The following is a 16,397-nucleotide window of genomic DNA, read 5'->3' on the forward strand; positions in this document are numbered from 1 at the left end:
AATTTAAGGAACAAATTCCCTTCATTTAAAGTTTTAATACCATTTTATGAATTTTTTGTCGTTGTTGAAATAAGACAGAAAGATGCCATAAGCGTTCATTCTTCGTTGTATGGGGATGTGCGATATCACTAAGATGGTAACAAAAAAAATCTGAGATATAACGTTCGAACAGTCCCTTAAAGCAACTAAATAAAAAACACAAGTTTTTTTTAACTGAAAGTAAGGAGCGACATTAAAACTTAAAACGAACAGAAATTACTTCGTATATGAAAGGGGCTGTTCCCTCCTCAACGTCCCGCTCTTTACGCTATAGTTATTTACAGTTTTATAAAGTAGAATTGAGAGAAAGAGTGAAACTTTAGCGTAAAGAGCGGGGAATTGATGAGGAAGCAGCCCCTTTCATATACGAAGTAATTTCTGTTCGTTTTAAGTACTAATGTCGCTCCTTACTTTGAGTTAAGAAAACTTGTTTTTTTTTAATTTCTGGACGTTCTTCAATCAATGCATGTTTTGATTTTGGCTCTCCGCAGATTACCCCCTCGTCAGTACCTCACTCTTTATACTAAAGCTGAAATTTTGTCCCAATTCCTTAAGAATGACCCCTGAATCACAAAAGCCGTAGAATAAATAGTTGAAATTAATAAAAAAAACCTTAGCGTAAAGAGCAAGGTATTGTGGAGGAGACAAATCCTTTTATATACGTAATATCTTGTTTGTAATATAATATCAAATTCTAATATCGTGTTTGTTTTAAGTTTTAATGCTGCTCATTACTTCCAGTTGAAAAAATTATTTATTTTCTCATTTTTTTAAATAATGCTAGAAAATCCTGCGCCCCGTTCAGGGAGATTCTCTTCCCTCGTGATAAATTCCTCCATGTAAATATCCCCCCAAGTAACGTAAGACAAAGTTATTAGGTTTTCGACTAAGCTGAACAGAATAGCTTTCTCAAAATTTTGATCCGGTGACTTATGGGAAAAAGTGTGTGTTGGAGGGGGCCTAGGTGCTCTCCAGTTTTTTGGTCACTTAAAATGGGCACTTGAACTTTTAATTTCCGTTAGAATGAGCCCTCTTGCGACATTTTAGGACTACTGAGTCGATACGATCACCCCTGGGAAAAAAACAACAAAAAAAAACAACAAAAAAACAAGGAAACAAATAAACACGCATCCGTGATCTGACTTCTGGCAAAATATACAAATTCTACATTTCTGTAGATAGGAGCTTGAAACTTCTACAGTAGGGTTCTCTGATACGCTGAATCTAATGATGTGATTTTCGTTAAGATTCCATGAATTTTAGAAAAAAATAGGTTTTTCCCCTATTTTCTAAAAATAAGGCAAATTTTTCTCAGGCTCTTCACTTATGATTAAACTTACATATTTAAAGTAAGCATTAAAATTCGATTCTTTTGATGTAACTATTGGTATGAAAATTCCGTCTTTTAAACTTTCGGTTACTATTGAGCCGGGTCGCTCTTTACTACAGTTCGTTACCACAAACTGTTTGATTCCACTCAACTGAACAAGTAATATATTTTTCCTTTGAGTCAATATGAAGTAGAGCTTTGATATGTCATTAAGTCATAACTAAGTCTTGATTCGTCATTAATTGAGACAAAATGAAGTTAAAAGATTTAAAAACAGCCTCAAAAAGTTATGTCAGGTGCGGACGGTAGATTTGTTTAGGTGAGGTTGAAGACTACTTTGAAATAAAAGGCAAATTTTTTGAAAATTGAAAATTATGAAAAAAGTCATAAGCATGTACGGTCACTAAGGGGAGCACAGACCCGTGAGTATCACTGCATAATCGACTCAATATGGTCTTTAAGATGGGGCAAGAACATTCAGAGCCCTTTCTCCACAATGCAAGAGTGTGAATAGGCATTACAAAATCCATAAACACTTTAACTTCGTATATTCAGATCTAATTATATTATCAAATATTAGTTGTACTACAGCAGAAAATTATATACCCCAGATTTCAACAAAAAATCAAACCATTTTATTTTCACAAATAAAGGCTCGAAACTTCTTAACTACGGTTTTAGGTGGGCTGGGGCAGCTAAGGTAGCTGTAAATCGAAGAACCATGGAGCTTACAAGAATTAAAACCTTCCAACGGTAATTAAAAATTATAGTCTTTCGTGCAACCCCTCGGTATTCAAGACCCACCCGACTGAAATAGTAAAAGTAATATACTATAGCATCTTACGTTTCTTTGGGGTATTCTTTTCTAAGATTTTTTATAATAGTTCTCCGCTTGTTTCCCCTGGAACTTGTTAACTAGAACTGAAGTAACTTACAAAACAAAAGAAACTCTTTCTGTTCTCAAGACAAGGGGAAACAAAGCTGCGCGGTAATACAAGTTGGAGACGAAGATTAATAAAGAACCTGTGAATATAGGACACTGATAATTACCGTCTTTAGAAAATATGACTTCTAATTAAACATGATGATCAATTATTGTATCGCGTAAAACAAATTCAAAATAATTAGGACAAAAATTCCCAGACATTTATAGGTGCTTTGAAATTTATCTCCATAGAATTCATGTCGGTGAAAAATAAAAATCGGTTTTCAGGAGCTGAGAAAAATAACGAAGAACAAGGTTAAACTGAAAAATGGGTTAACATATATATATATATATATATATATATATATATATATATATATATATATATATATATATATATATATATATATATATATATATATATATATATATATATATATATATATATATATATATATATATATATACATACATATATATATATATATATATATATATATATATATATATATATATATATATATATATATATATATATATATATTTATATATGTGTCTGTGTATGTGTGTTTATGTGTTTCTTAAATCCAAATATTTGCATTACAGTAGTAAATTTGCAGTAGTGAATTTACAGTCACAAGTAGTTAGAGTCGCAAGCAATCACAAACATAAGAGGTCGAAAGCAGATACAGTCATAGATAGTCCTGGTAATAGCAGGAATAGTAGTAGCAGCAGCAGCAGTAGTAGTAGTAGTAGTAGTAGTAGTAGTAGTAGTATTAGTAGTAGTAGTATTAGTAGTAGTAGTAGTAGTAGTAGTAGTAGTAGCAAAAGTAGTAGTAGTAGTAGTAGTAGTACTACTAGTAGTAGTAGTAGTAGTAGTAGTAGTAGTAGCAGTAGTAGTAGTAGTAGTAACAGTTTTAGCAATGGTAGCTGTAGCAGCATAAGCAGTAGTTGCGGCGGTAGGAGTAGCGATAGTAGTTGAAGTAGCCCTGATAAGTTCAATTCAATACCCTCAGCTGGTCTTAAGATACTGCTAATGTGTCCTTTTTACAATCTGCGTGAATATAATATGGTTTGATTTTGTTCAACATCTGCCAAAACAACCCCTGATAGTTTCTTCTTAATGTTCATAGGATTCCAGATGTATTGCAGATATACCCATTTAATATTCATATTTAGTTAAACATGCCCAAAAAGTTTCAACTTAATACCTTATTCTGTCCCTAAGGTATCACCATTATGTCCTTATAACAAACTTGAAAGAACTTAGCGTCTTTTGATTTAGTTCAACATTGTACATTTGGCCTTACCTTAATATTTTAGCAGTAGGAATTGTGGCAGTAGTAATAGTAGCTGCCCTGAAAGTTTCAACTAATTCTTAAAGTTTTGCGATTCCTGAGATATTGTCGGTACGTACTTTTGACAACTAGCATGCATATAGAAACTTTCGAATTAGTCTTATTGAAACATAAACTTTCTCCAAAAGTTTCTACTTTATACTCTACTCCCTAATACCTTATACCCTCTATACCCTAATATGAACACTCTTAATAGTTTATACCCTCTATACTCTTAATAGTCTACTTTATACCTTTATTTACCTTAATACCATTAGCCTTAGTAATAGTAATACTAGTAGTAATTGCAGTAGTGGTACTACTAGTAGTAGGAGTAGTAACATACAAATAGTGCCTTTTTATTAATTGAACCTCCTCTAAATATGCCCTGAAAATTTCTACTTATTACTCTAAGCTTTTCCTTACATATTGCTTATAAACCCTTTTGACATCCTGTACACACATAGCGTGTTTTGATTTAATATAACCTTTCCGATAAATAAGAGTTCAAATACCGATAAATCCTTTTACTAGACAGTGAAAAAAATTAATAAAATACTGGTTATTTCTATGGCACATACTGTAACCGTCATCAGCAGAATATATCTGCTAATGACGGTTACAGTTTATGTTGTCAAAACATCGAGTATTTTTTTATTGTTTTTTTCACTGTTTAGTAAAAGATTTATCCCTATTTGAACTGTTATTTATCGTCAGGTAAAGGCAATGTGGTCTTCATAAAATACCCGTTTAATGTTTCCCCTTAGTATTTCCTGAAATTTTCACAAATACTAGTACTTGTAGTAGTAGTAGTAGCATTACCAGTAGCATTAGCAATAGTAGAAGCAGTAGTACTAGTGTGCATATATTACCTTTTGGTTGATTAAAGAATCCCCTCTGCATGCACTGAAAATTTCAACTGAATACTCTAAGTCCTAAGCTGTCCCTATGATATGATTTTTAGGCCTTTTTTATAACATGTATTCACAGGATGTGTTTTAACTTAATATAACATCCATGTGTTTCATCTCAAAATTCTCTGAAAGTTTCACCTCAATGCCATTGGCAGTAGTGATAGTAGTAGTAGTATCAGTAGAAGTATTAGTGGTTGCAGTAGCAATTGTAGTAGTAGCAGCAGTAGGCTATTGCCAGATATAGCAGTAGTAGGATGTGCGTTGTTCGTTTTGGTTAGTTAAAAATCATTCATAAATGCCCTGAACATTTGAATGTCGCAAGCAGTCACAAACATAAGAGGTCAAAAGCAGATACAGTCATAGATAGTCCTGGTAATAGCAGTAATAGTAGTAGCAGCAGTAGTAGTAGTAGTAGTAGTAGCAGTAGTAGTAGTAGTAGTTGTAGTAGTAGTAGTAGTAGTAGTAGTATTAAAAGTAGTAGTAGTAGTAGCAGTAGTAGCAGTAACAGTAGTAGCAATAGTAGCTGTAGCAGCATAAGTAGTAGTTGCAGCGGTATAGTTGAAGTAGCCCTGATAGGTTCAATTCAATACCCTCAGCCGGTCTTAAGATACTGCTGATATGTCCTTTTTACAATCTGCGTGAATATAGTATGGTTTGATTTTGTTCAACATCTGCCAAAACAACCCCTGATAGTTTCTTCATAATGTCCTTAGGATTCCAGATGTATTGCAAATAAACCCATTTAATATTCATATTTAGTTAAACACCCCCTTAACATGACCAAAAAGTTTCAACTTAATATCTTATTCTGTCCCTAAGGTATCACCAATACGTCCTTATAACAAACTTGAAAGAACTTAGTGTCTTTTGATTTAGTTCAACATCTTCAATAGCACGCTCTGAAAATTCCAACCTAGCTTTTCCTCGAACTTTGTACATGTAGCCTTACCTTAATATTTTAGCAGTAGAAATTGTGGCAGTAGTAATAGTAGCTGCCCTGAAAGTTTCAAATAATTCTTAAAGTTTTGCCATTCCTGAGATATTGTTGGTACGTACTTTTCACAACTAGCATGCATATAGTAACTTTTGATTTAGTCTTATTGAATCATAAACTTTCTCCAAAAGTTTCTACTTTAGTATAAGTAGCTGCAGTAGACTATTGCCAGACATAGCAGTAGTAGGATGTGCGTTGTTAGTTTTGGTTAGTTAAAAATCATTCTTAAATGCCCTGAACATTTCAAATTATTACCCTAAGCCATTCCTAGGATATTGCTGATATGATGCTTTGATAACATACATGCACATAGTGTGTTTCGATTTAGTTTGACACCTTGCTAAACATTCCCCGAGTTTTTCACCTTAATACCCTTTACTACTATGGCAACTGACCATTAGCCTCAGTAGTAATAGTAGCAGTAGTCGTAGCAGTAGTAACAATAACAGCAGCAGTAGTAGTATTGGTAAAATAGACGTAGTACCTTTTTGTTAGTTCAACAACCCCCTCAACGTTCCCTAAAAGTTTCAAATTAATACCATAAGGCTTAGAGTTTAGGCGTTTTGATTAGTTCAACGTCCATCTGAATGTTTACTGAAAGTGTCAACTTAATTTCTAAGATATTTCATAAATTTTGCTGATCCTCCCTTTTTACAACTTTCGTGTCCATGGTGTGTTTTGGTTTAGTTCAAGATCCCCTTAAAATTTACAGGAAAAAACACCTTAATACCCTTGCTATTAGCAGCAGTAGTAGAGTAGCAGCAGAATTAGTAGCAGTAGTATACACATAGTGTCTTTTGTTCAACATCCTACTCAGCATGTGCTGAAGCTTTGACTCAATACTCTAAGTCGTTGCTGTGATATTGCCGATACACCATTTGGCAACTTGCATGAACGTACTGATTTGTTTAGTCTATTTGGACTCTACCTAAATACTCCCTTAAATTACCGTCAGTTATAGCAAAATTGATGTAGAATAAGTAGTAGTAGCCACAGCAGCAGGAGTATACACATAGTGCCTTTTGGTTAGTCTAATATATGTCCCGAGATACCCTGGAAGTTTCAACTGAATGCTCTAAGTAGTTCCTGGGTCATCTCTGATACGTCCTTTTGACAACCTGTATGCACGTAGTGTGCTTTGATTTAGTTCAACATCCCCTCAACATTCCCTGAAAATTTCACTTAATTTCCTTAGTTTCATCAGTAGTAGCTGCAAAAGTATTAATGGAAGTATTTGCATTTGCATGTATATGTGCCTTCTGGATAGTTTAACACCCTCCGAAGCATATTCTGTAAGTTTCAACTTAATAGGGTATCACTGTATATATCCCAAGATATCACTGCATATGCCCTCTTGACATCCTGCAAGCATAATGTGTCTTAATTTAGTTTAACTTTCCCCTAAATATTCCCTGAAATGTTAACCTCAATATACTTACCCTTAGCAGTAAAAGTAGTCATCGTAGTTGTAATAGTAGCAGTAGCAATAGTGTAAGTAGTAGTTTAAGTAGTAGTAGTAGTAGAAGTTTTAGTAGTAGTAGTAGTAGTAGTAGTTTAAGTAGTAGTAGTAGTTTAAGTAGTAGTAGTAGTAGTAGTAGTAGTAGTAGTAGTAGTAGTAGTAGTAGTAGTAGTACTACCATGGGTATTAGTAGTAGTGGTAGTAGTAGTAGTTCTAGTAGTAATAGTAGCTGTAGCAGCAGTATTAGCAGTAGTAGTATTAGTATTAGCAGCAATATTAGCAGTAGGAGTAGTAGTAATAGTAGTAATAGTAGTAGTAGTAGTAGTAGTAGTAGTAGTAGTAGTAGTAGTAGTAGTATCAGTAGTAGTAGTAGTAGTAGTAGTAGTAGTAGTAGTAGCATTATTATTATTATTATTAGTAGTAGTAGTAGTAGTAGTAGTAGTAGTAGTAGTGGTAGCAGTAGTAGTAATAGTAGCAATAGTGGCAGTAGTATTAATATTAGTAGTAGTACTAATAGTAGTAGTAGTAGTAGTGGTAATAACAATAATAGCACTAATAATAGTAGCAGTAAGTAGTATGCACATCTTGATGTAATTGTACCCTGTTGGTCAGTTGAACATATTCCTCATCACTTTTGACGGCCTGTATACATCACTTTTGACACTTTTGAAAGCCTATATGCATACAGTGTGTTTTGATTTAGTTCAGCTTCCCTCGCAACATTTTCTGAAATTTTCAACTTAATACCTTAGCCTTAGTAGCAGTTGCAGGAGAAGTAGTAGTTGCAGTAGTAAAAGTAGCAGTAATAGCAGTAGCGTTCACATATTGTCTTTTCGTCAATTGTTTCCCATCATCCTTCCCTGAAAATTTCACTGTCCTTGTAATACCCCTCTTTGACAACCTGCATGCACATACCTTGTTTTGATTTAGCTCAAGGTTTCCCTTATCGTTCCCTGGAAGCTTTGCGTTAATGCTCTTTGTCTTTTTGGGCAACCAGGATTAAACATGCCCTCATTTCCCGATAGAATACAGTATTTGTAAACAACGCTTGAACTGCATAAGTAACAGCCCTTACCCCATCCTTACGAAGCGCTATTGTGCTGCTTATGTCAAAAATAATTGTAATGTTGCAAAAAGGCCGTATTGAGGGGGAGGGGTTCGGGCTTGGGGGTTTGAACCCCCTGAAATGTGTGTTCGAATCGTAAAAACATGACAAAAATGAATGTAAACCTATTTTCATGCGTATTTTGAATTTTGTTTACTCCCCTGTAATAAAATCCTTTGGTACCCCCTCCTCCCCCAAAAAAAAGTCCTGGATACAGCCCTGCGTTGAAAAGTAAAAATTTCCGTTTGTTTCTGATGCAGAGCACAAAATTTCATCCCAACCCCAGGTTTCAGTTTTATTTTGCATCACGAATTAAACAAGCATAGCCTTTGGTGTTTTTTTCCGCAACCATTATGAAACTAGCTAATTCACATTAACTAATCAATTTGCAAGAACAGAGGTTTTTGGGATCCGTTTTATTTGCGTATATTCGTAACTTCGGAGAAAAGGACGTCATTCAAGGAAATATCATGTTTTATCTTCCAGGCGGAAATGGTCTGCCACAAAACAAAGAAAAAGAAAAACCAAGACAATTAAGTCAGTCACTAAAATCTGAAAAATGTTTTCAGAGCCAGATTACAAGAGAAACAAAGGATTAACACACAATACAGGGGTATACAACGTCACTTGTGAGTCTTTGGATTCAGCCGCGGTGGAAATTGAAGAAATCAAGCCACTGAAGCAAGACGATGTATCAAAGAAAAAGAATGAAGGTAAATACATAGGTTGACGCATTCTCATTCAAGGGAAAGGGACAATCACTCGAAGTAAGCTAGAGAAAACGAAAGAGAGTTTCGAAAACGTTTTATACTTTATGAACGAATTCATTTTTGATTTTATTAGATATCTGGCGAATTTTAGAGCTCTGAGGGCTCTAACTCCCCTTATTGGATAAAGTTAAAAATAAATGTGAGGCATTAAAATAGTTTAAAATATCAAAAAGTAAAAATTAAATAAATTAAAATAAAATAATCTAGTTATTGAAATACTAATAAACGTACAAATTCTAATAAGAAAATTAGAACAAAATATATATTCATTTATCAACTGTAACCGAGAAAGCTGGTGAAAAACTTTGTAAAACTCCTATTTGTTCAACAATTTATAAGCTATTAATCGTCTCAAAGGCCCTATTTGGGCAAAGAGACAAAATCTATATTGTGAATAACACCCAGTGTTGACGATCAATTTTGTTATTATAATGTTTTTTTCTGGGGGGGAGTGAGGTAGGATGGCGAAGGGCTGTTTTTTGCAGGTTTTTTCTTGCTTCTCCTTCTTTTTTAACCAACCAAAAACTTTTAACTAACATTTTATTATGATTTTGAATTCATTCTGTTCTACGTTTCATTTTAATATTCTTGTTATAAATCATAAGGCATTATACACAGATAGTAAGTAGAACTAAATATAAATGGTAAGAACTAAATAGTGAAGAACTAAATATAAATAGCAAGGAACTATCAATTTTTTGAACATTGGCATGCATTTTTTGGGGGGAGGGGGGTCCCTCTTCCCTATATTGTTAAAATATGTTTTTTCTAGTATTCTCTGAATGTGTTTTATTGTATTTTACTGAAAAAAAATCAAAAAAATAAAAAATCACCTCCATAGATATTGTAAAATACATTTTGCTCACCTGCTTAAATTAATTTTTGTAAATTGACGCCACTGTTTTTGTATGTGAGCTAACTTGATTTTATACCTATTCTTTTGTCTGTAACATCTTGTCACTGTATACTCAATTTTACTAACTGATTCTTTTCTGTGACGAGTATCCTTTATACTGAGTGATTACCTGTGGACTTTATCTCTAACTTGAAGTAAAGAGCTACTTCCCCAAGTAGTAAAGGAAATTCTAAAATTGAATTTTACAATATCTATGGGGTAATTTTGTCTTTTTTTGATTTTTTCAATAAAATACAAAAAACCTTTTCAATGAGAATACTAGCAAAAACATATTTTAAAAATCTAGGGAAGAATGACCCCCTCCCCTAAAAAAAATCATGCCACTGTTCAAAAAATGATAGTTCCTTGCTATTTATATTTAGTTCTTCACTAATTAGTTATTACCATTTATATTTAGTTTTACTTACTAGTTATATAGAATTCCTTACGATTTATAACAAGAATATTAAAATGAAACAATCAGAAACAAGATGCAATCAAAATCATAATAACATGTTAGATAAAAAAGTTTTTAATCGTTTAAAAAAGAAGAAGAAGAAGCAAGAAAACAACCTGCAGCAAAAACAGCCCTTCGCTATCCTACCTCACGCTCCCCACCCCCCCAAAAAATATCATATAATAAAATCTGTCGTCAACACTGGGTGTTAAACACAATATAGATTTTGTCCCTTTGCCTAAATAGGGCACATTTACAAGAAAGAAAAGAATTGGAGGTATGGTGATTCCACATATATCGAAACTTATATATTTTTATGAAATATTTCAAATATTTCTTTATTGACTGTCAGAGAGAAATTGTTTGAAAGACTTTTCAATAAGTGATCGTTTTCAACTTCACATATCAATCACCATATCAATGGCACTAAATTGTTAAGACGACGAATGAAATCTGTTTTGTAAGTTTCAACCTAGTATTAAGATTAGTTTTTATCATTATAATAATTTTCTCTTTGGAAATCATAAGTGCAATATAGGTAATAATTTCTTTTAATTTAGCTTTAATGATGCTCTTTGCTTTAAGTTAAAAAACTCTTGTTCTGTTATTACATAACATTAAGAATCTCCAGTAATTTTTGTCCCGGTTGCACAAGTTCCATAAGCAATAAAGATTTTTGGTCCCAAAAACAATACCTTAACAATACCAAAAACATAATATTAAAAACAATAAATACCGAAAAACAACACCAAAAAACATAATACCCAAACAATAAATCCAAAAAAAATACCAAAATACAGTACCAAAAAACATAATACTAAAAACAATAGATACCAAAAAATACCGAAAAACAATACCAAAAAGCATAAACTTGTGGTTGCTTAACATTTGGTTAAGCTTTTGTGTTCGCAAGACATTTCAAGGTACGTTCAAAGCTATGATGAATGCCTTAGTCGTCAAAATTATTTTTGAAAAATAGACCCAATTTTCTATTACTTTTAGTAATAAAATCAATTAATTTTTAATTTATCTGTCTCTGCTTCGAACAGTTTCGGCTATAGAGTTTGTAACAACTGGAACCGTCTTCAAGAGGATGTTGCCTGTTCTTAAAGTTTTGCATAATTTAAGACATCATTACCCAGGATTGATTTTTACCACTAAAAATACAAGAATCTGAAGTTTAATTTTTAAGTATTTGTTCTACTATTTGCTTGGTTGCATTAGTTACTAAAAGAGCTATATTACATGTATTTACGCGAAAAGCGACCAAGCTTTGTTTTTGTTTTCACATATTTGCACACTCCTTTCAAAATTCATACTATTTTCTCTGAAACAGAAGTCTTGATATGTTGTTTCTTTTACAGCTAAATTGCCGGAATCATTCAGACTGAATAGTTCAAGACAGAGAAACCTAAACTTAAAACCTAAAAAAACTTAAACTTAAACCTAAACCTAAATTCATACTGTTTTCTCTGAAACTGAAGTCTTGATATGTTGTTTCTTTTACAGCTAAATTGCCGGAATCATTCAGACTGAATAGTTCAAGACAGAGAAACCTAAACTTAAAACCTAAAAAAACTTAAACTTAAACTTAAACCTAAACCTAAATTCATACTGTTTTCTCTGAAACTGAAGTCTTGATATGTTGTTTCTTTTACAGCTAAATTGCCGGAATCATTCAGACTGAATAGTTCAAGACAGAGAAACCTAAACTTAAAACCTAAAAAAACTTAAACCTAAACCTAAATTCATACTGTTTTCTCTGAAACTGAAGTCTTGATATGTTGTTTCTTTTACAGCTAAATTGCCGGAATCATTCAGACTGAATAGTTCAAGACAGAGAAACCTAAACTTAAAACCTAAAAAAACTTAAACTTAAACCTAAACCTAAATTCATACTGTTTTCTCTGAAACTGAAGTCTTGATATGTTGTTTCTTTTACAGCTAAATTGCCGGAATCATTCAGACTGAATAGTTCAAGACAGAGAAACCTAAACTTAAAACCTAAAAAAACTTAAACTTAAACCTAAACCTAAATTCATACTATTTTCTCTGAAACAGAAGTCTTGATATGTTGTTTCTTTTACAGCCAAATTGCCGGAATCATTCAGACTGAATAGTTCAAGACAGAGAAACCTAAACTTGATATTAATTGGAATAGTCATTCTGCTCTCTATTCTTCTAACTGTAGTAATTGTAATCCTCTGCACCAAATCAGAAGATGGCGAAGCTGTTTTTGAGGAAACTATTATTCAGGAATCCCAAGACCAGTTAAGTCATCCAAACAATGGAACTACTCAATATGAGGAAGGGAAGGAACCCCCAATTCAAGACTATTATTTTCCAAGAGTTGAAGATGTTGATATTCGGAGTACGTCCTAACTTATATTCTTCTATCGGACCTATAAGATAATTTTCGGCTAATATCGTTATGTGTTCATCTTTTTAATATGTGATTAAAACTAAATACATAACTTGGGCATTTTCGAAGGATTTTTTATTTCAGCAATTATTATCAGAGACAAACCGTGAAACTTAGACTTTTTATGTTACAAATTCTGTACCGCCATATAAATATTCAAAGGACAGCAAATTTTATTGATGTCAAGTTAAGGTTCCTCTAGTTGAAATATATATCTGAAGAAGAAATATCAATGAAACAAATTAAAAAGGTAACAGTTAGGCATTGCATTTTTTGCTGGTTTATTCGGCTTCTTTTCTCAAGTTCTTAGTGATTTTTTTTTCCCAAGAGCTTAGCTCTTCCAGCTTAGCTGTACAAAAATGAAAAAAATAATTAATTATAAAAACTCTGCATTTCATTATACCAAAATCACATTGGAAGCAAGAGTGATGACAGTGGTCAAGTATCGTTCTGAAACGTGAGTGATGTTCCGAAAGACAGAGGGTGTTAAAACAAGAAGAGCAATAGGGAATTTCTCAAGACAGTGGGAAACAAATTAGAATAAATAGGTAAAATTCTAGTTAATTGACTTCTTGCTATCTCGGAAAGGGTTTAGGTTAGGAAAATGAAACTTTCAGGAATGGGTCTACAGGCTAAAGTATGTCCCAGGAAGGTATTTTAAAGTACCCACCTCCACTCCCTCTCCCTCTAGAGGGCCCTGAAATATGCCTACATGACAGGTCTATACCTATTGAAATTTTGACAAAACAACATTTTACCTTAATTTTCAGTTACTAGTTGCTTTTTCTCTGCCTTTGGTTCTGAAAATGCAATCCCTGTTATTTGAGTAGAATTTTGAGCCATATCAATGTTTTTTTTAATTAAGGAAATGTATTTGCATATCTTTAAAACCTTATAAAATGGAATTGAGCAAAGTTATGAAGCTGAAAACAATTTTGTTGTACTTCAATTAAGCAGAAGATCTAATTTTCAAGGTTTTACTTTTATAACACACATATTTTTAAAGGTCATCAAAGGTCAGGGCCCTCTAAAGGGAGAAGGAGTGGAGATAGTTGCTTCAAAATACCTTCCCGGGACATACTTTAGCTAAAATACTTTATTTTAAAATACTTTAACCTAAACCCTTTCCAAGATAGTAAGAAGTCAATTAACTAGAATTTTACCTAATTATTCTAATTTGTTTCCCACTGTCTTGAGAAATTCCATACTGCTCTTCTTGTTTTTGGTGTTTGTGATGGAAAGGTAGGGTGGTCTTCGTCGCTATTTACATAGGATGTTTTTATATGTTTTCCACATAAATCGTGTACGGATTACTTTTGGTATCGGATTGACCGACCTTATTTCAAATAGTTAGGTGTAAGAAGAATATGGTTCTATCCCGGTTCCTAGGGGTATAATGAGGGAACGGTTGAGATTGCTAGGACATATATAGCGAATGAATAACGAATTATTGCCAAAGATCGTCCTTTACTTTCATCCATCTAGAACGAAACAGAAAGCAGGTCACCCACAAATGAAACGGGAAGAGGTCATAAGAAAGGATTTAAAGGAAGTTGTAAGTTCTTGAGATGGTCTAAAGAGGGAAACTTTGAAGAGACTGGGATGGAAAAAGAGGGTGCACAGCTGTGTTAACTTGAGGCGACCTGGTGCTGCAATGAGCTGTTAGTTGTTGCAGTAGCGGAACTGACATTCAAAAGAAATACAGGAATAGTCAACAGACTATTTTAAGATCTTATTTACTAGAATTTGTGGGTTTACAATGATAATAGTACGATATTAAGTAAATCAAAAGTGTGTGGAAAGTCCCAAGTAATAAATATTAACTGTCCAGTTTAAGAATGTTCACCACTGCAATATGCAGTAGCATAACAATCCTAATAAAACAATAATAACATTGAAAATAGTAACAACAATATTAACAACATAACAGTATTATTGACATTAAGAATATTAGTAATAGACATAATATTAACAATAGCAACACCAATGACAATAGTCACACAGCAATAGTAATAATAAAGCAGTAATCCTAACATAACAATCTTACAATTTCAAAAATGGTGCCAACAGCGAAGAATATTCAAGATTTTCTTCCCTTGAAAAATATTTAACTATGTTAACTGTTGATCAAACGCTCTGTTGTTAAGAGATCTGTTCACTCAATATAAAAAAAAAAACTGTTTACTCAAATTTGAAGTCAGCATTTATATGTAGCTCAAGCATTCGGTATTCAATTCTAAACTTTCATTTAATTTTTATCTCATTAGAGGAGTGTTAAATTTCTGTGGAAGAAATTTCTGCGAGAAAACGAGCTGGCCATATGTTCACTAAATAAGCCAATCGGAGCAAATATGAAGCTAAATCTTGACAGAAAACAGTAAATTTATCGTTCTAATATTTTTCGAAACGTGCCACATCTCAACTTGTAAAATGCGTTAATCTGAGAATATCTTTTCTTTTTTTCTGGAAAGAAAAAAAAATTTTGCTGGTCAGTTGCCCCCTAATAAATGGCTAACTAAAATATCGTTGAAATATACAACTATTCAAGTGACAAACCATATTCATGTGAAATATTCTTTATCTTATTTCGTTTTTCTCTTTAAAACTGTCAATTTTTGTTAAAACTTGTAATTAGAAATACTGGTCCGTTTTCCAATAAAAAAAACAACATCAAAAAAAGAAACATAAAAACCATAGACATAGGAACAGACAGAAGAAGACAGAAGAAGGTAAATTCAGACAGAAGAAGGTAAGTCCACCTATCATATCTGACCAGATATTTTCCAAGTTAAGTGGCTTGAAACAAATACGAATATGCTTCAACGTGAAGACTCTAGTATGGTCCATGGGGTTGCTATCCTCTTTTTATTGTTATTCAATAAAAAAAAAATTCAACCGAAAGTAAAGACCAACATCAAAACTTCAATATCAAAACGAACGAAAATTAATATTTTTATAAGGGAGATTGCACCCTCCTAAATAACTCACTCTTTACGTTAAAGTTTTTTCTTAAGAGCTTTAAAAAAAGTTTTTTATTACAATTAAATGGTCCTTGTGTTTCAGGAGTTAAAGCTTGACTTTTTTCCCCCCAATTCCCTTGGAGGAATTTTCTCGTACGCTACGCTGAATCTGATGTTGAGATTTTCATTAAGATTCTTTGACTTTTAGTGAATGTTTCCCTCTTTTTTCGAGAATCCAGCAAATTGTCTCAGGCTTGCAGCCATTGATGGCTAACACTAAACTCAATACATACGATATATTTGGCATCAACTTAATAATCCTACGCTTTTGAATCCACTCACTTTAGAAGGTGAGTGAACTTTCTCCATAATGATGTAGACGAGTAGATGAGCAGAGCTTGGAAATGCAGACCACAGGCTTGTGTGTGCTGAAGTTCATCTTCACCTTCAAGCACAACGATCGGAAAGAAGGTCAGTCGATGCAAGTATTGGGAAACTTAAGGAGTCAGATACTCCCCTGAAGCATAGTATTGAAGTATCGAATTGCTTCGTGCTCCTTAGTACACTTAGTACCAGTGAAGGTTCCTGAAAGTATTATAAATTGCAAACACGTGAAGCAGCACACCAGCTGCTTGGCAAGCGAAATTTTCTAAAGAAATCGTGGCTGACTACTGAAATGCTGCCGTTCATAGAGCAAAGACGGAGGGCAAGACACCTTAGGTACATGGTCACTTATTGAAAACTTAATGGGGTGCGGAATAGACTCATTCACCGGGACTGAACTCAGTTC

At 33.2% G+C, this 16,397-nt stretch overlaps 2 protein-coding genes across 4 annotated transcripts in view; one reads left to right on the top strand and one right to left on the bottom strand.

The window, feature by feature from the left end:
• Positions 1 to 2,300, bottom strand: part of LOC136036728 (RNA-binding Raly-like protein) — a gene marked incomplete in the record, with an annotated part of 113,052 nt that extends 110,752 nt beyond the window's left edge. Inside the window, 1 exon segment of the mRNA XM_065719077.1 lies at positions 2,214 to 2,300.
• The window catches only part of LOC136036729 (uncharacterized), a 132,054-nt gene that overhangs the window by 87,556 nt on the left and 28,101 nt on the right, over positions 1 to 16,397 (top strand). For 2 of the 3 annotated variants that reach the window (XR_010619777.1, XR_010619778.1), the window contains 2 exons: positions 8,673 to 8,816; positions 12,315 to 12,897. Coding sequence is in view for 1 of the 3 variants with exons in the window: in XM_065719078.1 (XP_065575150.1) it covers positions 8,663 to 8,816; positions 12,315 to 12,607 (447 nt within the window). In the remaining 2 variants the exon portion in view is untranslated. Of the gene's footprint in view, positions 1 to 8,632; positions 8,817 to 12,314; positions 12,898 to 16,397 lie in introns of those variants that run through there. The other variant, XM_065719078.1, reaches the window with a different exon arrangement.

Source organism: Artemia franciscana, chromosome 15 (assembly GCF_032884065.1).
Source record: "Artemia franciscana chromosome 15, ASM3288406v1, whole genome shotgun sequence".
NCBI classification, from domain to species: Eukaryota; Metazoa; Arthropoda; class Branchiopoda; order Anostraca; family Artemiidae; genus Artemia; species Artemia franciscana.